We start from the raw sequence: 24,060 nt of genomic DNA, 5'->3' as shown, positions 1-24,060 counted from the left end.
GCATACCTACGGCTTTCGGGGAAAAGGCCGTAGGTTATATCGGACTCCCACTGCCTGCAGATGAACCATAGGCAGTGGACCTACCGACTAAACTCCACTGTGTTCTGTCCCGCCGCAATTAGCCGGGGCCGCGAGTACTTTCTAGGGAAGCGCGTACCATCTTAGCTTAACATCAGGCGAGATTGTGGTCAAGCGCTTCCCTATTGTCAAAAAAGAGCATGTGTCAGAAGTGAAACTTCTTTGGCAAGATTCAAAGATACCAAAATCACCGCCTTTAACAATGACGTGACGGTATTGCCATGACCTTGAATTTTTTTTTACTCTCAACGCGCCTAAAGAAGTATCATTTCAAAAATAACTTTATAATACTACTAGCTTTCCGCCCGCGTCTTCTGATCTTATGTGAATTATATTTTTTACAAAATAAAGTAATATATGTATGTATAGATAATATAATATGTCACGGATTCTCATATTATAAGTTACAGGTTTATAAAAAAATTGATTTCATAATACGTAATTTTCCGGTTTTTCACCAAAATCCTAATTTAATGAAAAACCTGCGACATATAGATAGGTATCCATCTCTTGCCTATCAGTCTTAATATATTTTATAAAAGTTATCACTGTCGTCCTGTAATATGATTATACTATTAAATAAAGGTACTTTTGTGACGATAAATTCTTTTTTCACTACAATAATGTGTGGATTAGAGTTATCACATGTCAAACTACACAAATCTTCAAATAGAAGCAAATATTCGACATGTCGATTTCCTCACGACGTTCCCTTTCATCTTTAGAAATAGCTGTTATCGTGAAAATAAACTGAAATATATTTACATGCTTTTCTAGTTTCAAAATAGACTTTTCTATTTAGGGCCGATTTTTCAATCCCGAGATAAACAGTCTAATAACTACCCCTCGAATAGATTTATTCAATTATTTATCTAACTCATAACGGCTCGCCTATTTTTCAATCGTGATTTATTTGATGAATAACTGTTGATAAAATATTTCCATATTGGCAGCTCTGCTCTCGGAGTGGCGAAACAAACATATTAAATTAGTCAGGTTAGAGCGGGATAGAGTCAACTCTTGCAATTTGTCAACAACCGTCATTATGACTCACGTCAGGAGTGCACTTGTCTTCTATGATTGCAGTTGATTGTTGTTTTGATTCGAGTAAAGAGTTTGGTTAAATTTGTGTTTCAATTTATATATTTTACGATGGAAACGACATACTTAAAGGCAGCGTTCGGCAAATTTTCAATGGCATGGTCATCAGTACATATAGAAATTGATGTTTTTGATAAAACATCAATTTCTATATGATTTTAATTGATAATAATTATATAGAAAGAGGTTTAATTGTTAATAATTCTACGCTCTATGTTATGACATACGAAAATATCCCAAATTTGACGCGTCAGTTGTCAACTCAAACGCCTAACCGTCGAATAGCGCGCTATCTGGCCGTTGGAGCGGCCAATAGATTTATTCCTCAAATAACGTAGTTATTCGATAGATAAGTCCTATTCGTCTATTGAAAAATTGAATATTTTGTTAACTGAAGAATAAAGTCTATCTAGCTGTTTATCTGGGCATTGAAAAATCGGCCCTTATAATAATATAGTTATTACGAAAATAACAATTTGATGTACACTAGCTGTGCGCGCGGTTTTATCCGAATTTCTTTGTTTCTATTGGTCTTAGCATGATGATTCATATAAATTTAAGATTCTCGATAAATAGGCTATCTAACACTGAAATTATTTTTTAAATCGGATCAGTAGTTCCTGAGATAAGCGCGTTCAAACAAACAAACTATTCAGGTTTATAAAATTAAGTTTAGATTATTCGATAGGAGACACTGCCTTATCCCTTTTACGCTTTTTTATATAATTACTTATTTTTTTATAATAACTCTAACATCGCACTACACAGGCTCACAGCTATGTTGTAGTTAAATAATAAAACCGTACAAAATAAACATTTCCAAATAGATCTTCTGTAACTGACTGTTTTAATTGAGTTCCGTAACGTTTCAAATGAGTTGGCTCGACTTCCCGGGATTGATTAATAACATTTATTTAGTTTCTGTCTATTACAGAACTATTTAATCGTATAATCCCATTTATTTTGTAAACTAAGACGTCAGTTTCTATCATAAATGTATATACCGATACAATATTGTATGAATTGCAACGTTGCTTTGAAACGTGCGTTGGTTGTTTTACTGCACTGCATAGTTTTAGAAGTAGATGATCGAATACTTTATGCAGTACATATTTAAAACTAGCTTTCCACCCGCGGCATCGCGCGCGCGTCAAAGAAAAACCAGCATAGTTCCCGTTCCCGTGGGATTTCCGGTATTGCGTCATTTTCCCGGGATAAAAAGTAGCCTATGTCCTTTCACGGGTATCAAAATATCTCCATACCAAATTTCATGAAATTTGGTTCAGTAGTTTAGGCGTGATTGAGTAACAGACAGACAGAGTTACTTTCGCATTTATAATATTAGTATGGATGTAGAGAAACGTTTTGTTTACCATCTGACAAACGCATTAAGTGAAGTCTCGTGTCCCCTAGTGGGGTAAGGGGCAGATGCATTATGCATAAATCTGTTTCACTGATCCATTTCCTTAAGGGATAAGTAGGTGATCAGCTTTCTGTGTCCTGCCAGACCGAGACATTTTTTTTTTCTTCGTCTCCACCGGGAATTGAACCCAGGACCCCTCGGTTCTACGCTCACGCGTCAACCACTGTACCAAGGAGGCGGTGAATAGCAATAGGACAAACGCATTAGGCATATAATATCTTATCATCAACAACTGCTGCAAGCTTATACGAATGAATGATAAACTTTATTTCCATTTAAGTATGAATTTTCGGAACTGATGCAGGCAAGGCGATTCGGCTTACATATAACGTATCACATAATAATGTAATTTTCTAAATACATATAATTTTAAGGAGAATAAAACAAAACTCATTTTGTATGTTTTGGTATATATGTCAAAATTTTTTTTTATAAATACAAATAAATATTATAGTCCACTGAATGAGTCCCTCCAAGGGGGGTCTAGAGTGCGTGAGTTAGTAACGTAAGATGTTTCTTCGGAATCATGTCAAGAGTCCCTAGGTAATAAACATACTAAAACCCCGGGCCACTAGGAGGAGCCCCGGAGTGCGGGGAGGGGGGAAATGGGTCCATTTTTTCATTTTTCGCTTAAATCTAAAAAACGGTACATGTTAGAGAAAAACTTTCAACGAAAAGTTGAAAGGTCATAAAATTATCTACAAGTTGTACCTGAATCATTTTTTCCTATATCCTACCGTTTCTGAGTTATACGCAGTAAAACATGATTTTGGCTCAAACAATTTCCACATCAATCGATCAAAAAATATTTCTTTCTTCCAAAAAACTCAAATGTGCAACTTGTGACCAGTACTGATAGATTGCTCTTAATTAGGTCTATAATTGGTAAAATAAACACATTCCTCCATGGAAGCCTTTAGGAGGAATCGATTGTCAAAATATTATATTAGGGCAGTTTGAGTTACTGAACTTGATCTTTTTATTTTTTTCTTCCAATAAACTCGAAAGTGCAACTTGTGACCGGTACAGATAGATTGCTCATAATTGGGTCTATCATTGCTAAAAATACCAGATTCCACCACGCAGGCGTTTACGGGGAATTGAATTTTATCAGGGTAGTTACGATACATGAACTTTTTATTTTTTTTCTTCCAAAAAGCTCAAAAGTGCAACTTGTGACCGGTACAGATAGATTGCTCATAATTAGGTCTATCATTGATAAAAATACCAGATTCCACCATGGAGGCGTTTACGGGGAATTGAATTTTATTAGGTTAGTTAGTTAAAAAGTTCATGTATCGTAACTACCCTAATAAAATTCAATACCTCCTAAACGCCTCGATGGTGGAATCTGGTTTTTTCATCAATGATAGACCTAATTATGAGCAATCTATCGGTACCGGTCACAAGTTGCACTTTTAAGTTTTTTTGGAAGAAAAAAAATAAAAAGTTCAAGTATCGTATCTACCCTAATAAAATTCAATTCCCCGTAAACGCCTCCGTGGTGGAATCTAGTATTTTTATCAATGATAGACCTTATTATGAGCAATCTATCTGTACCGGTCACAAGTTGCACTTTTGAGTTTTTTGGAAGAAAAAAATAAAAAGATCAAGTTCAGTAACTCAAACTACCCTAATATAATATTTTGACAATCGATTCCTCCTAAAGGCTTCCATGGAGGAATGTGTTTATTTTACCAATTATAGACCTAATTAAGAGCAATCTAACAGTACCGGTCACAAGTTGCACTTTTGAGTTTTTTGGAAGAAAAAAATAAAAAGATCAAGTTAGGTAACTCAAACTACCCTAATATAGTATTTTGACAATCGATTCCTCCTAAAGGCTTCCATGGAGGAATGTGTTTATTTTACCAATTATAGACCTAATTAAGAGCAATCTATCAGTATCAGTCACAAGTTGCACTTTTGAGTTTTTTTGGAGAAAAAAAATAAAAAGTTCAAGTATCGTAACTACCCTAATAAAATTCAATTCCCCGTAAACGCCTCCGTGGTGGAATCTGGTATTTTTATCAATGATAGACCCAATTATGAGCAATCTATCTGTACCGGTCACAAGTTGCACTTTTGAGTTTTTTGGAAGAAAAAAATAAAAAGATCAAGTTCAGTAACTCAAACTACCATAATATAATATTTTGACAAACGATTGCTCCTAAAGGCTTCCATGGAGGAATGTGTTTATTTTACCAATTATAGACCTAATTAAGAGCAATCTATCAGTACCGGTCACAAGTTGCACATTTGATTTTTTTGAAAGAAAGAAATATTTTTTGATCGATTGATGTGGAAATTGTTTGAGCCAAAATCATGTTTTACTGCGTATAACTCAGAAACGGTAGGATATAGGAAAAAATGATTCAGGTACAACTTGTAGATAATTTTATGGCCTTTCAACTTTTCCTTGAAAGTTTTTCTCTAACATGTACTGTTTTTGAGATTTAAGCGAAAAATGAAAAAATGGACCCATTTCCCCCCCTCCCCCCACTCCGGGGCTCCTCCTAGTGGCCCGGGGTTTTAGTATGTTTATGACCTAGGGACTCTTGACATGTTTCCGAAGAAACATCTTACGTTACTAACTCACGCACTCTAGAACTTTTTATTCAATGGACTATTATAGGACATTATTACACAAATCGACCTAGTCCCACAGTAAGCTCAATTATTAAGGCTTGTGTTGTGGGTACTAGGCGACGATAAATATAATATTTTAATAAATACATATATATAGATAATAACACCCAGACCCAAGAACAAATAATTCAGTTCATCACACAAATATTTGCCCTGACCGGGGATCGAACCCGGGACCGTCGGCTCAGTAGGCACTTACTTTACCACTGCGCCAACCGCGTCGTCAATTGTAACAATTCTATCAACTTCCATAACCTACTGCAACGAAGACTTCTTCAAATAAATAAATTAAAATATCATTTAATACAAAAAATCTTCCCATCTTTCCAGGATGTCAATATCCCACGAGCCCAACACCACGTACGCTGAGCTTGTGATCACCAACGTGCAGCCTGGTGATGAGGGGGTCTACCGATGCGAGATCACATACCTTCAAGTGGGGGAGGATTGTAATACTGTGCAGATCACGGATTTCCATACATATAGTAAGTGGATGCTTTTAGTCAAACTTTTTTTAGGAAGTTGGGCTTAAAATAAAACTACAAAAATACGATTTAGATAATAGTTAAAAAATTGACGGTATCATGGTATGGTCTTATTTCTGTACAGATTGTACTGCATAAATAAACTTCAAAATATGTTCTCTCACGTAGCTGTTTTATCTGTAAAAGAAAGGAAGAAAAAAATAAGGTATTAATTAAAACAGTAGAATACTTTATTATGGAAATTGTAAAAGTAACTTGTTAACTATTAATTATTTAAAATTTTCATTTATACATATTAAAGTGAAACTTTTATTACATCGTCTCAAACTTTTTGATCTGTGTAGCGCATGTCGCGTGACGGTCGGCTGCCGAGTAGGTATACCTACTCGGCAGCCGACCGTCACGCGACATGCGCTACACAAAGCAGTGTTCGGAACCGTTCGAACAGTTTCACTTTTACCGTGGTTTCATAAAACCACACAACATTTTTTATTACATTTGTACAGTTACTAGATAGAGCCCGCGGCTTCGCTTGCATGTAACACAGGTAAAAAGTAGCATAATATATTATGCTAATCAAGGATATAATCTATCTTTGTACCTAATTACTTACAAATGTCATCAGCTCTTGTCATGTGAAAGAGTAACAAACATCCATACATACATCCTCACAAACTTTCACAGACATACAACTAATATTATGTATATCGAACTACGTATATGTCACATATTAAATATACGTAGGTAATTCCAATAAAAAGCAATCGACGATCAATCGTAAAAGTGAAGTTCCGTGTTCCTTTGTGGGTTATGGGGTAAATGTAATTCACATCTGTTTCTTATCGATTTTCCGAGTATATGAACTTTATTCTGTAGCTTACCAATTTGAGGCATTTTTTACCTAACTCAAATTATGCTCTAGGCTCTATAAACTCAAACATTTTTCAATTAAACTTCTTCTACTAGAAGCACTTTTGAATCGTCATTACATATTTTAAATATTTACCGCTCAAACTCAAACTCAAACTCAAACTCAAACATTTATTCATTCAATTAGACTTCTTATAGAAGCACTTTTGAAACGTCATTACATATTTTAAAATTTACCACCGATTCGGAAAGCAGTATCTACGGAGAAGAACCGGCAAGAAACTCCATAGTTGCTCTTTTAAATCATGTCAGTTTTACAATTTTACAAAATACATATGTAACATCATAATATATTATAATAACATGCCAAAGAACTGTCCTGTGGTTTTTTCGCGACAACCCTCCATGGGTTTTTATCGTCCATATATTCCTGAATACTGTAGTACGCTCTCTGAACTAGTACATTTTTTATATAAGTTTTAAATTTAGAACTACTAAACTCTTTAATATTATGAGGAATTCTATTGTAAAAGCGTATACCTTGACCCATAAATGAATTTTTAACTTTAGCTAATCGGAAAAATGGCATTTCAATTCTATTTCTGTTCCTTGTGCCATAACAGTGTCTATCTCCTAATCTTGTGTGTAAGTCGGCGTTTTTGTGTACATGCAAAATATTATTAAATATATAACTGTGATGGTACAGTAAGGATACCAGTATTCTTAAAGAGATCTCTTAGTGAGTCCCGAGCACGTAAATTATATATAGAACGAATGGCTCTTTTCTGTAAGATAAATATAGTTTCTATATCTGCTGCCCTGCCCCATAGTAGAATTCCATAGGACATAATACTATGAAAGTAGCTGAAATAAACCAATCTAGCTGTATCTTCATCGATGAGATGCCTTACCTTTCGGACTGCATATGCTGCTGAACTGAGCTTACCTGCAGTGGTGTTGACATGGGCTCCCCACTGTAGTTTCTCGTCCAATGTTAACCCAAGAAATACAGTCGATTCTGTAGGGTGTAAGACCTCCCCGTTCAAGGTAATATTTCTGCTTAACTTTTTAACGTTTGGTAGTAAAAATTCAACACAAGTTGTTTTTTTGGCAACGCTCACGGCTCACGCGTCAATCACTGTATGACAGATATACAGGGTGGAAGGTTAAGATGGGGCATGAAGGGCAGGTACCTTAACCGTTGTAGCTACATGAAAACGTTCTTAGGAGACTATCCTTAAATTCTTGAGAAATTTTAATCTACATTCACAGATTTTTTAAAAAATGTACGGTCAGCAAGGAAATCGGCAGTTTTCAAAAAAAATTTTTTTGATGCCAATCGATCCAGTTTCTCATGGGGATCAAAACACTCTAAAAGACCAACTGAGGTATGAGTACTAGAAAAGTCAGAAATCGCGAAAAACTATTTTCATTCATGAACAAGTAAAAAGATAAAGGCACAGCAACATAACATGCCAGCGACGCGGGGGCGTGAGCGGGCGGTGGCTGGTAGCTCGTGCACGAGATGAAAAATTATTTAAATTTTAATATCGAACGAACACGTCACATTTTTATGGCTTATGTAAACAATAACACATAGAAAACAAAAGTTACCAGAAGTCACTCTGTCTTCACTAAAAATGTCCTTAAATAATTTAGAACGTTTAGATCTGTTAGAGGCTTACTTTTTAAATAATAAAAACCCAACAGTTGCATTGGAATGGTACAGGAATAAATACCCAATGCGACATGTACCGACGCGAAAGGTAATTGCGAATCTTGTAAAAAATCTAGCAGAAAGTGGCTCATTTAAGACAAGCTTGACACTTCCGCATCGTTCACGCGTATTGAATGAGAATACGGAGACAGCAATTTTGGCACTAATTGTGGAAGCATATCCCGAAATTTCTTCAAAACAAGTTGCCGTTGAAGTTGGTTGTTCGCACTGGATAGTTTTAAGAACATGGAAGAAATACGGCTACAAATGCTACCGCCATGGGCGATTAGTCCAAGCATTGCAATCTGGGGACTATGCACGCAGAGTTGCATTTTGCAGATGGTTACGGGGCAAATTTAGTAGAGATAATGATTTTATGAGTTTTCTATTAGCGCATCTTTTGTTGAATCACTTATTTTCTTAGTGAATGTGTGGAAATAGTTTTTCGCGATTTCTGACTTTTCTAGTACTCATACCTCAGTTGGTCTTTTAGAGTGCTTTGATCCCCATGAGAAACTGGATCGATTGGCATCAAAAAAATTTTTTTTGAAAACTGCCGATTTCCTTGCTGACCGTACATTTTTTTAAAAATCTGTGAATGCAGATTAAAATTTCTCAAGAATTTAAGGATAGTCTCCTAAGAACGTTTTCATGTAGCTACAACGGTTAAGGTACCTGCCCTTCATGCCCCATCTTAACCTTCCACCCTGTATACAAACATAATATTATACATAATCACTACATAGTATGTATAAAACAAAGTCGCTTTATCTGTCCCTATGTCCCTAAATACGCAACGGATTTTGATTTTTTTAGATAGAGTGATTTTTCAGGAAGGTTTTATTATATAATTTATTAGGTTTTAAAAGCCGCGTCGTGGGCGGAATGCTAGTATATTATATATAACGCAGGCACACATACATATAATAATTCACACATTCCCATTACGGTCAGATTACCCTCCATTTCTGTCATAAACAGATCAGTAGGATGCCATCCTTCATCATGTGCGGACGTCGAAATCAATAATCTTTTCTAGTCATGTTTATGACATTAATAATTCGACTCTCCCTACATAATATGACAATATGAATAACCCGGCAATCTTCACAATCTTTCTCAAATTAATATAATATTCCAGACGAGGATACGAGGGTATAATAATATAAATAAACTAATTCGCAACGCATATCATAAATGACATTAAGCGATCGTATTGAATGAAATCCCATTTCTAGTGATGCGCTATTTTAGTTGTCTGTGTCGATATTTTTTTCGTATTTGTTTTCATATTCTCTATTCTATTCCTTTTACGAAATATCGCATATAAAATGAATTGTGTAATACTAATATTGGCTTTCTTTGTAACACCACTATCGTATCACACCACTAATTTAGTAGTCGAAAAACATGTCTGAATATATTTCAACTTCAACTATGAAAGTTTCGAATATATTGTGTAAGTAAAGAAGTCACAAAATTAATGAGACTGAATTCCGATTGAGTTGGTTTTGCATGCTCCGGTTCATCGTCGCACGGAATGAACAGCTTATTTTGCAATTATTAATTTTGTAATTATAATTATTTGTAATCCTAAATCCATTAACAGAGGCATATATGTAATACCTTTGGAGCTATGGGATACTTTTTTCGCGAAAATTTAACTAAAAATGACTACGTGACACATTCGTGATGCAAAAATTTTTAGAAGCCGTGCTGACGGAAAAATAATATGGTAGTTATTGGTATTTGTATTTATAAGTATAAAAAAAAAATTACGATACGCACATATAATATACATAATATCATATTCATAGGATTACGCATATAATATATTAATATGGATAGCTGCAATTAAGTAACACAACACAAGCAATTACCGATATCCATGCCTATGTTAAACTAGATATCGATAACCAATTAGCACATCACTAGTGAACAGTTTCATTGCCAATAGGATATTACTTCCATTTCGCCCGAAGCGATTGTATGTGCTACATTTTCTTTCTCTCTCACACGCACGTGACCCTCATTATGGAAGAACGAGTAAAAATATTAAATCTGATTTGCAGTACATTGCGGAGTTGGTATGAGAACTTGGAAATAGTCAAATTTTGGGTGGAACATAGCGAGCAATGTATTATAAAAAAGCGATTAAGTAAAATAGTGAGCTAATAAGGCGCTTTCATAATATTATTGTTTATCCTTCACGATGTACAGAAATGGAACTGTATTGTTTATTTAACGATTCCGGTAGACTTCATTTTTGTCTGTCAAATATTTTCTTTGTTTATACGAAAATTATAGTAATATAGTTTCTTTCTTGTATAATATACCTACATACTTTGTGATTACCCTTTCTTGTTATGATTGTGGAAGAAATATACGTATTAGTATGTGTTTCTTCAAGTAATTATTATTTAGTTGTAAGTAATATTTTCAGGTACCTAATTATTTAATTATTTACCTACTGCAAGTCCCTTTGAATAGACAGGCCGTGTATAAGATTAAGATGCTATAGCTTAGTTCGACATAGATTATTATTCAACTTGAAAACCTTTATTTGTGAAATTTTTTTAAAAAAGCTTATCATAATATTATTCTCTTTGCATAGAATTAACATTTCTTACGATCTAATAACAGATAGAAACCAAATTGGAACTTTTTTAGGTCAATATAAATACTTTTTATAAATCGTTAAAAAACAGATTATCCCCAATTCTTATAGACCGGGAGATACTGACACAAAATTTCGAGTCATTTGTAACAGGATGGCGGTTCTACAGGGGTCTTAGTACGCAATGACAAAAAGAAAAACGATGGCGTGAACGCTGGTACCGGCGGCTTAGTCGCGTGGGCGTTAGTCGAACTCGTCGGAAAATAGCGAAAGTCAAACGATTTGTAACAGTATGGCACTTATTTTTCCTGCAAGTTTGAGGATCAACAAATATAAATACAAAATTTCAAAGATCTATGTGTTGGAAATCTTCACTTATATAAATTAATAATAAATTAAGTTTTCAAGTATGACAGCACTTTTTCCCCCTACTAGAAGTATGGCAAATATAATAATGGTCACATTTTATCAAATACTCTCCAAAAATCCAAATGCAATACTGGTACAAAAAGTTTGGCGAAATAAAAATTTTTTGCAGATTTTCGGCGGTATGGCGACCATTTGGAATCGTCCGAAAAGTATGGCATGGCGATTTTCGTAAATGGCTGCACGATGATAGTTACCTGTGCAAAAGTTAGCCTGGTACAAATGGTTGAATGATTGTTTTATTTAAATCAACACATTCGCGTCGGTATGGCGGGCTGTAAGTCACACCGGAAAAGTATGGCATGACACTACCGCCTACTACTTTTTTATGGGCTATCGGTAAATTCTAAAATTTTTGTGTTACAAATCGTTTGACTTTCGCTATTTTTCCGACGAGTTCGACAAACGCCCACGCGACTAAGCCACCGGTACCAGCGTTCACACCATCATTTTTCTTTTTGTCATTGCGTACTAAGACCCCTGTAGAACCGCCATCCGTGTTACAAATGACTCGAAATTTTGTGTCAGTATCTCCCGGTCTATTAGTTAATAGCCATATAAATAATTAAAGAATTAATATTGGCACGAGTTTCGAGTTTAACCCGCAAGCGACCGACGCGGACGGTCCATCCGGCTCCAATTAATAACTAACAGATTAATTGAAACTCCAGTTTGTCAAATTGTTTATAGGTTATATTTTTAATCTAGATACATCTAATCGATAGTGTAGGTAAAAAAATATTTATTTTGATGCTTCGAGTAAAGTTAAAGTATTTAGTAATCCCTTAACGAACATTGCGCTGGTAAAAAACCACACAAGATAATTCTTTCGTTATTAATGAAAGAAGAAAAATCTTAGGCCATTAAAATATAGACAATCAATCGAAAAATATCTTGATGAAAATAAATCAATGTGCAAATGGAATTTAATCACCATTCCAAATTTAAATCCAATAGAATCCATTTAATCTCAATTTAAACGACATAAACACTAACAAGAATCACTCAAGCGTTATTTAGCAAAAATTCAATTTTCCAATTTAAACCCGATCTATTTTATCCTAATGTATTCCTCTTTATGATTGAAGATCGCTTAAAATACATTAAAATCAGACTTAGAGCAAATTGAACGCGCCATTTGGTGCTCGATTGAACTTGGATTAAGCATTTTATATAATTTACATACAAATGTAAAATTTGTGACCTCAAGACAATAGGCTGGTTATGCACGAGCGTTTGTGTAAATAATGTCGGTTGGTTGATTAGTGTTTATTTTATCCTTCAAGTGGATAAAATAAACACTAATCAATTTTTTATATACTTTTAAATATTTGAAAATGATTAAGTTATGGATGATAAACATGTATTCTTAACATATTTTAGTCGTAAAAGCTGCTATCTGGATAAGATGTATGAAATGTAAATACCTGTATGTCTATATTATGTATTAGTATATAATATATTATAGTACATAATACAAAAACACACAAATCGAATATTTTGAATATCTGTCTATTAATGATCTAAAAGAAATAATGTGCACATCATGAAACTAATTTTATACATTTTAACATCATTATATTCAACTTCAAGTAATAAGTATAATGAGAAAGCGTAAACTCCACGTTCCATACGCTCGTTTATACCTAGCCTTAAAGTGATTAGTGTGAGGGGACGAAAGACCTAAGGGGATGCTTTCAATCTTTTAAACTCCGTCGCAGTTTTAGTGTTAATTAATTATAAGCGTCAAGAAATTTACATTTTCTAACATTTTCCTGAATATAAAGTGAATTTAAATTAGTTTGAAAATTCGTATCGCCTGTCGATAAATTGAATTTAAATATTTATCGTCTATGTAAGCGATGAACAAGTTATGAAGTTTTAACTTGACCGTGTTCTTCTCGTCCATTATATTACATCGTGTTGTTTTTAAAATGTGGTTTGGGATAGTGTCTTCAATATATTTTACATTCCTAGCTTAATTAGCTGTTTAATTAAGGGTAGGATAAAAACATAATATATCTAAATGATAACATGATTATTGAAGAATTAACAAAGTAGATTTCTATAAGTATATATTTTTAATCTAGGTAAATCTAGGATTAAAACTAGACTGTTGACATAATCTGTTTACAACTACAACGATGAGACTAGAATATAAATTAAATCTATAAGAAAGCGATAATATTTTATTCTTTACTGCAATAACAATGCAATTTTTAATGATACAGTGAACATTGATTTAAATAACGCGATGTGATATAGAATTTATCGTGTTTTTAGCTCGTTAAAAATACTATATTTAATAATAATTGATCGAAGAATCAGATAGATACAAACCTCATTTGGCGATTTTTCACAGCTACGATTTATTATATACTAGCGGTCTGCCCCGGCTTCGCCCGTGGTACATATTTCGCAATAAAAAGTAGCCTATGTCCTTTCTCGGGTATCAAAATATCTCCATACCAAATTTCATGCAAATTGGTTCAGTAGTTTAGGCGTGATTGAGTAACAGACAGACAGACAGAGTTACTTTCGCATTTATAATATTAATATGGATAATATGCTACTATACAAAATCATATTGAATTTCGGTAAGAGTTGTTCCAAATAAGGTACTATAGTGAGACTATTAATGGTGGCACAGTTGAAAGGGGAGCTCGTCGGGATTTGATAATTCAGTTAAAACATTTTACAACGTAACCCAAGTTAACTTCAACTGTTTTATAACTTAGCTTAACTTAATTAGGTGGAAAATATTGTGTTTGTTAATTTATGTAACGGTGGGAATGGTTTGCTACCGGCATTCAAATGTTGAATTAAATGTAACGTTAGTTAAAAGATATATCACGCTTGGGAGTTGCGCAAGGATGTGAAGTTGGGCCAACTCTTCTCTTTGAATATGTAAATGAAGTTGTGAGTTAATGTTAGAAAATTCTTAATTTTGATATGTTTTATATATTTAGTATGTTGTATTATTTAAAAAAAATATAAATTTAATATAAGATAACTATTAATACACTTTGTCTTTTGGCAGTATGTTTTCACTTTTCATTCTCGAGTCGGTCAATATTTTTGTAATAATTTCAAGATATAAATTATTACATAAACTAAAGAATCAAGTAGGCTTTTTGCTAAAAATAAATAATTAACTATCATAGATTCAAATACATATCAAGATAGATTTGTATCAAAACAAAATCGATTTTTATCAAATTTCACCAATGGATAGCGTCGTTCTCGAGGAAGGTTTCAGACTTAATTTCTTTAAGTTTTCCACAACGCAGTCAACGTCGTGGGCGAAAAGTAAGTGTAAAATGTTAGTTTGAATACGCGACCGAAACCGCAGGCAGAAAGCTAGTTCAAAAACATATTTTAAACGCCTACATCACCACAATGACGCGAACCGCTCAAAAAGTTTCTCGTAATCCCGCATGACGAAGGAAATCCTCACCACCTAAAGACAATATACAATCCATCACTTGCGTTATCGTGCGAACATCACAACATACATCATAACCATTGTTCGCTCAGTTCCCTTGTATCCGTTTCCGCGCACACCGAGCCAGCAATGTAGGACGTAATAAATTGTTTGGAAAAATGCATCGTTGGATCGCGCTGTGTTTTCCTTCCTGTGTACAGTTCGGAATGTTACACTTAGAATCGTGTTATTTGGGCCATGAACTTTTATAATTATAGTGTAAGTAGCTTGTGAGTAGATTGTGTTGTTGTTTTCAGTGTGTCATTATTGTGAACAAAAGTTGTGTTTATATATTGAGTAATTAGTATGAAATTATATGTTTTCCTTTTTAATTAGTAGACGTTGTTTATGTTTTGTGTATTTATGTAGTGCATCACATACGCATAATACAAATGTGTCATATACCTACATAATATTATGCCATGTCTGTCTATCTATATTAATATATAGACAGACAGATGAATAGATTATTCTGTTCGACTTAGGGCTGATTTTTCAATCCTTGGTTAAAACTTATTCGTCGAATAATGTATAAAACTACCATTTTAAAAACGTATTCTAATTGCCCGTATTTGACAGTTTAGGGGACATTTTAATATTATCGTGTAATACTTTATTGGACGGATATAAGTTTTATCCAAGCATTGAAAAATCAGCCCTTAAACTCAAAAAGTACTACACCAATTTTCACTATGTTTCCAATTGATAGAGTCGTTCTCAAGGAATATTAACAAAATTCTGATGAATAACCAACTGTTACTTTTCTTATTCAATAAATAAGCCTACATTTCATAAAATAAGTTATATTTCCCACATAAAATTTCATTCATTCATTTATTTATTCATTCATTCATTCATTTATTTTTTCATTCAAAATAATTATTTAACGCCCACGAAGTCCTATTACCTATCATGAATACAAAGTAATGTAACAACATGTACATTTAAATAAAAACGATTAAATAGGTCTCCCTACTCTTCCATCAAACACTACACAATTCTAATAACAGGCTTTCCAATATCGTAAGAAATAATAACTCTATTATTACACTAAAAATGATAGACGATAATACAGGGAAATCCAGTGTGGATAATAGTATAGTAATTATTTAACGACTGTCCGTTTAACGCCGTTTTGATTGGCTGTCAATGAAAAATTATGGGTTATTAACATTGCTATATAAGTCTAGACAAAAGAGCTCCTGTAAATGTCTGAAATAAATAAATAAATATTTCAAACAATTTTTACACACGGCACGATCTGATCCCATACTAAGCGTTCGCTTGTGTTATGGAAACCAGATGGCTGATAAACATACATATATAATTTTAAATAAATACTTACATAAATAATTAACGGTTACCTATCTTAATCTCGAATTTTAATATTCCGAATATCATAATCCAGAAAACGTTTGGACATTTTTTCATAACCCCGAATTTTAGTATTTCGAAGTTTTGTTTGCCATATAATCGCAACTCCAAATTTCATTTACCCATTTCTTCATTTGTACGACGTTTTACAATCCAGACGAATGAGTTCCAGACATACGAAATCTAAATGCACAAAATCCAGATGACCGTAATCCATATGCACGAAAGCCAGATTTTTAAAACACAAATTTTTGAAATACAGTTGATTGATATCCAGACAAACAATGTCCAGATTTTTGAAATTCAAATAAACGATATCCAGAAAAACGAAATCCTTCCAGGGGGTCGCAGCACGAACCTAACCTAACCTACTGAATAGATTTTAACACTTAATCCTTTCTGTTGGGCAAGTAAAACAATAGCGAGTCGGTTCTGGCACTCGCCGGCCGCTGCCGCGGCACGCTCGCTTCGCTCGCTCGGCTCGTGCATGGGGGGTCACAGTTCAAACCTAACCTAACCTACTGAGTCAAATTTGACACTTAAACCTTTCTGTAATGGGCAAGTAAAACAAAAGCGAGTCGGTTCTGGCACTCGCCGGCCGCTGCCGCGGCACGCTCGCTTCGCTCGCTCGGCTCGTGCATGGGGGGCCACAGTTCAAACCTAACCTAACCTACTGAGTCGAATTTGACACTTAAACCTTTCTGTAATGGGCAAGTAAAACAAAAGCGAGTCGGTTCTGGCACTCGCCGGCCGCTGGGAAATTAAAAAAGGAATTTTAAAAAGTTGTCATTCATAACATCTGTCTTTTAAAAGTTCTAACAATCGTTTTCGGGATTTTAAGATTCGGGTAATAGAAATTCGAGTTTTTAATAGGTTACCATAATTAACACCCAGACACAGAGCAAACATCTATGTTCATAACACAAATATTTGCCTCGGGTGGGAATCGAACCCATGACCTCTGGCTTGGAAGGCAGAGCCACTACCAACCAAGCCAACCGGTCAGTCAGTCAAAGCAGTTTTATTTCCAATGTGTGAAAGTGACAGCGCTATTTAGGTCGTCTAGTGCCATCTCTTTCCCATGCTGGAAATAATACTTATATATTTGTATTTTATATTTTAAATTATATATTTGTATTTTATTTGATTGATTTCTTTGCAATGCCTTTGTTAGTGGTGTATATTTTATGACTTATTTATTTGTCTTCAGCAGGAATCGAACCCAGAATCTCTAACTTATATCATACAAAAAAAAATATTGAGGCAATATAATATGAACAATTTACGCATAGATTTACCAATACTATATTTTATCAAAGTGCATAGCCCCAATTAATTTTGAAACTATCAAAATAATGGCGAATGATAATTAACATTAATACTGTTATAACTCGATAATTACGTAATCAGTTAATTTATTTAAACATAACTATTTATTTATTAAAGGGATCATTTTTCTATCCTTGGTTAAAACTGTTATATCCAATAAAGCATAATACATATACTTACAATAAAATAATAATGTCAACTGTGTAATATTTATATCAAAAGTTGTGCAAAAGAACACATTTTTAATTATTGTTTTCTTATAGGTATGTTACTAGCTTTCCACCCGCGGCTTCACCCGCGAAATATAGGCAGACGCGCATAGTTACCATTTCCGTGGGATTTCCGGTATAAAAACTCATCAATCAATAATATATCCTTTCACAAAGTATCTCTATCAAATCTAGTAGTCTAGTGATCTCGTATCAAAACTTCATTAAAATCGGTTCATCGGTTGCGGCATAAACCAGAGACAGACAGACTTACTTTCACATTTTATAATATTCAGTTAGAATTCGACGAATAAGTTTTACGTAAGGATTGGTAATATCGCCTGTAAATAATATAATAACTTAGGTATATACGAAAAGTTACTAACGTATTTATCTCGAAAATAAACTTTTAATTAATTCAGGTGGATATAGTAATTACAAGTCTAGAAACAGGGTCTAAAATAACAACGTTTATCGTTCAATATATAATTCAAAGGCCCGTAGCTTTAAATTCAATTTTCCACGAGGTTTATATTCCTTTTGACGATACAGAATACAGTATGAGCTGAGAATTGTTTTGAAAATGTTTATTTATTTTTAACCCACTTTGAAGGGTTTGGAATATCTTGTGATGGTTTATTGATTGTTTTTCTTTTTTTCTTAATACATTGATTATATAAAGCTCTTCGTTTATTTAACTTATTCATTTATTAAATTCGATAGTCGTGTGTGTGTGTGTGTGTGTTTGTTTTAGATTACAAGTAAAGAGATCTTCTGTGACTGATTTAATGTTTATCGTGAAGTCAGTACTTTTGTTTGTAAATTCTTAGTTACTGTACAACATTCAATAATTTAATAATAATAATTCAGGACAATTTTCACACACGGCACGATCTGATCCCATACTAAGCTTTCGCTTGTATTATGGAAACCAGATGGCTGATAAACATACATATATGATTTTAAATACATACTTATATAGATAATTAACACCCAGACGCAGAGCAAACATCTATGTTTATCACACAAATATTTGCCGTGGGTGGGAATCGAACTTAGAAGACAGGGCCACTGCCCACTACCAACCAAGCTAACCGGTCAGTCATTAATTCAAGCTCGAAGAAAACAACATGATTTATAAAATGACTGTTACATTTTCTTTTAATAAAAACTTACAATAAATATGTCTTTTGCATTTGTTTATTTTCATCTTAAAGTTTATTTATTTTCCGCTACAATATTATAAATAAAAAATCAACCAAACAACCTTGTGTTAGATATTCATACAAAACATAAGAATTCATCAGAAAACAATACGTTCTAGATATGTTCTAGGCATTATAAATTGTTTTATATTCAGGCCATCGCACAATACTCTATTGTAGACTGGATACAAATGCGAAAGAATTCTAGTTCATTTCAAAATATTTAAATAACTATTGTACAATATTTTTCTATTTTCTAAGTTCTATTTTGTTATTGTAATCATCATTTTATTATTAGATATTCGATTTACAAGACTTTTAATATAATAAAAATCAAATCCAAATCGGGATAAAAACTATCCTATGTGTTAATCCAAGTTACCCTCTGTATGCCAAATTTCATGAAAATCGGTTCTGTAGTTTTTGTGTGAAGGAGTAACAAACAAAGAAACATACGTACTTTCGCAAATACATATAATATAAGTAGGATGTTATATATTTTCTATTCTTATATTATGTATAAAATGTATCGACTTCGAGGGAAATCGCCACCTTTACGACGGCATGAATTTCACAAAGCATTAGTTGATGTAGTGATGTGCTCATATCACATTATGATGTCGATATATAAATTTTTAGGCATACACATTACACATAGGTAAACATTTATTCAAAAATACTAACACACAACAAGTAACAAAATATAATAACATTACTTACATAAAATATAGTATTTCAGGAAATACTTACATATCAAAATTATAATATAGGTATCGCATATTTTATTATTAATTATTATTGATAGCACTTGTCTCTAAAATGAGGAAACAAGGCTAAATCATTAAACGTGTGAAATAATTCATACATTTATAAGACAACACAACAGTCACCTTTCATTAGACAATATTCTATTTTATCGATAAAACTCTATCGATATATCACATCACTAGTATCGTAAGAAGCGCTTATTTCACGTGACATTACGCAACTGGACCTTCACAATGGCTGGACCATCACTGCCCGATTGGGCTAAGTTATAAGCTGATAGTCGTGGCTATAGTTTATTAATTAACCTACCTATTATTTATTTACACTTCACTCGCATACTAAAAGCAGAAAATATATTTGAATATAAAAATTTGCCTCAACTTTCAATAATATATTCGTTCTATTAATCTTATTTTTTAGATTCACAGTCTTATTTTAATAAACCTTTTAAAAAGAAACTCTTGCATATTTCCAAAGCCTAATGCCTACTGATACTTCGTATGAAGTTGAAGATTTTGTTTGTTTGAACGCGCTAATTTCAAGAACTACGACACCGATTTTATAAATTCTTTCACCATTGTACGTACGTAAGCCACGTGTTGTATAAAAACCTAGTCCCTACTAATATTATAAATGCGAAAGTAACTCTGTCTGTCTGTCTGTTACTCAATCACGCCTAAACCACCGAACCAATTTGCATGAAATTTGGTATGGAGATATTTTGATACCCGAGAAAGGACATAGGCTACCTTTTATTCCGAAATATGTACCACGGGCGAAGCCGAGGTGGACCGCTAGTAGGTTATATAAGAGAGCGAAGCCAGGATGGTAGTAGAAATATAAATGAAAAACGCTCCGCTTATAACTTGTACCACAAAATGGCCGAGATTGCGACGATTACGAGTAGAATAGGTGATTTTTGCTAATAACGTACATTTCGCGTGAAATACCTTTTATTTGAGACCCATTGATTAATTCCCACGTGTCTTAAGGGTCAGAAAGATCTTGCTTAGTGAGAGGAAAATAATTAAAAATGAATAAGTGTGAGGTCAGATTCAAGGTGAAGAAAATCATCAAATTTGAATTGAAAATTGAACAGTAAAATGTTGGAAGTACTATATTATTATCCTATAGGCTGCAATTTGCAAACATTTGAACTGAAAATCCCTTTGTGTAAACATTTAAGTGTCAATAATAATATATCGCGATACGTGCAGGAAACACTTGTTAAGTACATAAACTCAAACTCAAACTCAAACATTCATTTATTCAATTAGACTACTATTTAGTAGCACTTTCGAATCGTCATTACATAAGTATTTTTAACATTTACCACCGATTCGGAAAGCAGTATCTATGGAGAAGAATCGGCAAGAAACTCCATAGTTGCTCTTTTAAATCATGTCAATATTACATAATATGTAACTTATATCTAACTACATAATTAAATCAACCACTGATAGTACTCTTCTCCAAAAGGACATAAATTCTTTGGCAGAATGGTGTAAAATCAATAAAATGAAACTTAACTCAGAAAAATGTTACCATATACGATTTAGCAGACATAGAAGTAGAGGTATTATTGCACCCAGTTATCAGATTAATAATCATATCTTAGCAACAGTAGACAAAATAAAAGACTTAGGTGTTTATTTCGATGCAAAACTTAGTTTTCACGCTCACTTCAACCATATAATTAATAGCGGTTTCAAATTGTTAGGTTTTTTACTGAGAACTTGTAAAAATTTTAGGAACCCTCTCACAAAAATTACCCTCTTTAATGCCCTTGTTAGAAGCAAATTAGAATATTGCAGCGTAATATGGAATCCAAAATACAATATTCATATTAACAATATTGAACGCATTCAAAAAAGATTTTTGTGGCATCTTGCGTATAGTTGCAACGTAGCCAAAAAAATTCGCAGTTACTCAGAACGTCTTGATTATTTTAAAATACGAACACTTTATCAGAGGAGGAAGGTTTTGGATCAGGTCTTTTTACATAAATTGGTGAATGGTTCAATCGATTGTGTGTCATTGGTATCTCAGCTTAATTTTAAAGTTCCAGTCAGATTGCCTAGACATTCTAATAATATGCCGTTCCATACAAAATTCCACAAAAGTAATCTAGGCCATTATTCAGGCATTTCTCGCCTTACCAAAGAATATAATAATATAGTTTCTGGCAATAACAAGACTATTGACATTTTCTCAAACACTGTACATAAATTTAAAAAGGAATTGCTCTCGATTGAACCTTTACCAAAACCCAGTTGATCAAATGTAGTTTTATTTTAACATTAATTAATTGATTATTTTGCCGTCAAAATTGGATTTATGTATGATGTATATGTATACTTTTTACCTAATCTGCAGCTAGCTGCAGACTGTGTGTCTTTGATTTAATGTTATATTAATTGTTAGTGGTGGTTGCCTATAATTGTGACAGCACTATGTCTACGATTGTTATTACTTTAATGATTTTATCTATGTATCAGTGTATGTCATGTTGGTGATCCTTAATGAAATAAATAAATAAATAAATAAATAATAATATATCATAATATGCCAAAGAACTGTCCTGTGGTTTTTACGCGACAACCCTCCATGGGTCTTTATCGTCCATATATTCCTGAATACTGTAGTACGCTCTCTGAACTAGTACATTTTTTATATAAGTTTTAAATTTAGAACTACTAAACTCTTTAATATTGTGAGGAATTTTATTATATAAGCGTATACCTTGACCCATAAATGAATTTTTAACTTTAGCTAATCGGAAAAATGGCATTTCAATTCTATTCCTGTTCCTTGTGCCATAATCGTGTCTATCTCCTACTCTTGTGTGTATGTCGGAGCTTTTGTGTACATGCAAAATATTATTAAATATATACTGTGATGGTACAGTAAGGATACCAGTATTCTTAAAATGATCTCTTAGTGAGTCCCGAGCACGTAAATTATATATAGAGCGAATGGCTCTTTTCTGTAATATAAATATAGATTCTATATCTGCAGCCTTGCCCCACAGTAGAATTCCATAGGACATAATGCTATGAAAGTAGCTGAAATAAACCAATCTAGCTGTATCTTCATCGGTGAGATGCCTTATTTTTCGGACTGCATATGCAGCTGAACTGAGCTTACCTGCAGCGGTGTTGACATGGGCTCCCCACTGTAGTTTCTCGTCCAATGTTAACCCTAGAAATACAGTAGACTCAGTAGGATGCAATACCTCCCCGTTCAAGGTAATATCTCTGTTTAACTTTTTTACATTAGGAAGTAAAAATTCAACACAAGTGGTTTTTTTGGCATTTAATAATAAATTATTGGCAGTAAACCATTTAGATATGTGTAAAAGAGCACTGTTCACTTCGTCAACATTTGGGTTATGCCTATCCACATTAAAAATTAATGAGGTATCATCTGCAAACAGAACTATTTCACACCTATCCTGCAAATAAAAGGGAAGATCATTGATATATACCAAGAACAAGAAGGGACCTAAAATTGACCCCTGTGGAACACCAATGTTAATTGACGCACCGCTAGAACGTTCTCCATTAACAACTACAGTCTGTATCCTATCATGCAGGTATGACGCTATGAGGTTCTGGGCTTTTCCTTTAATTCCATAGTGATTAAGTTTACGTAACAAAGTACAATGTTCAACGCAGTCAAATGCCTTGGAGAGGTCACAAAAAATCCCCAGAGCATTTTTTGAGTTTTCCCATGCTTTATATATATGTGTTAGAAGTGCAACTCCAGCATCTGTGGTTGAGCGCCCCTTTGTGAAACCAAACTGTTTGGTGTGCAGTAAATTATTAGATGCAAAATGACTACTCAATTGGTTTAAAATTAACTTCTCGAATACCTTACTTAATGTTGGTAAAATAGAGATAGGTCTATAATTGTTACAGTCTTCTTGATCGCCCTTCTTAAATAGAGGTATAACTTTACTAAGCTTTAGTAAATTAGGAAATGTACCATAGTCACAACACTTATTAAATATGAAAGCTAAATTTTTCGCAATATTTTCTATTATATTATTAACTAGATTTACGGACATTCCCCAAAGATCACAAGTATTTTTTAGATTAAGCGTCTTAAAGGCAGTAACAATATCACTAGCAGTTACGTGTCGTAATTCAAATAATGTACTACACCCCGCAACATGGTCCCTCAAAAAGGTTTCTGCAAGTGCTGAAGACGAATTTAAACTATTAGTAATAGTAGCAGGGACACTACTGAAGAATTCTTCAAAAGCAAGAGCAACATCAGCACTTTTGTCAATAACCCTGTCATTATTTACAAGTTTTATGGTA

The 24,060-nt window shown here is 33.5% G+C and overlaps 1 protein-coding gene across 1 annotated transcript in view; it reads left to right on the top strand.

Annotated features, from left to right (window-relative positions):
* Positions 1-24,060, top strand: part of nrm (neuromusculin) — a 385,531-nt gene that overhangs the window by 248,900 nt on the left and 112,571 nt on the right. The window contains exon 4 of the mRNA XM_090117221.1: positions 5,582-5,736. Coding sequence (XP_089973347.1) covers positions 5,582-5,736 — 155 coding nt within the window. The remainder of the gene's footprint in view (positions 1-5,581; positions 5,737-24,060) is intronic.

The sequence above is a fragment of the Colias eurytheme genome, chromosome 27, assembly GCF_061535395.1.
Source record: "Colias eurytheme isolate Ceu_HAF_F1 chromosome 27, ilColEury1 Martin Lab GWU primary, whole genome shotgun sequence".
Classification (NCBI taxonomy): Eukaryota; Metazoa; Arthropoda; class Insecta; order Lepidoptera; family Pieridae; genus Colias; species Colias eurytheme.
The sequence above is the reverse complement of the archived record's forward strand: the minus strand, read 5'-3'. Positions and strand labels throughout refer to the sequence as shown.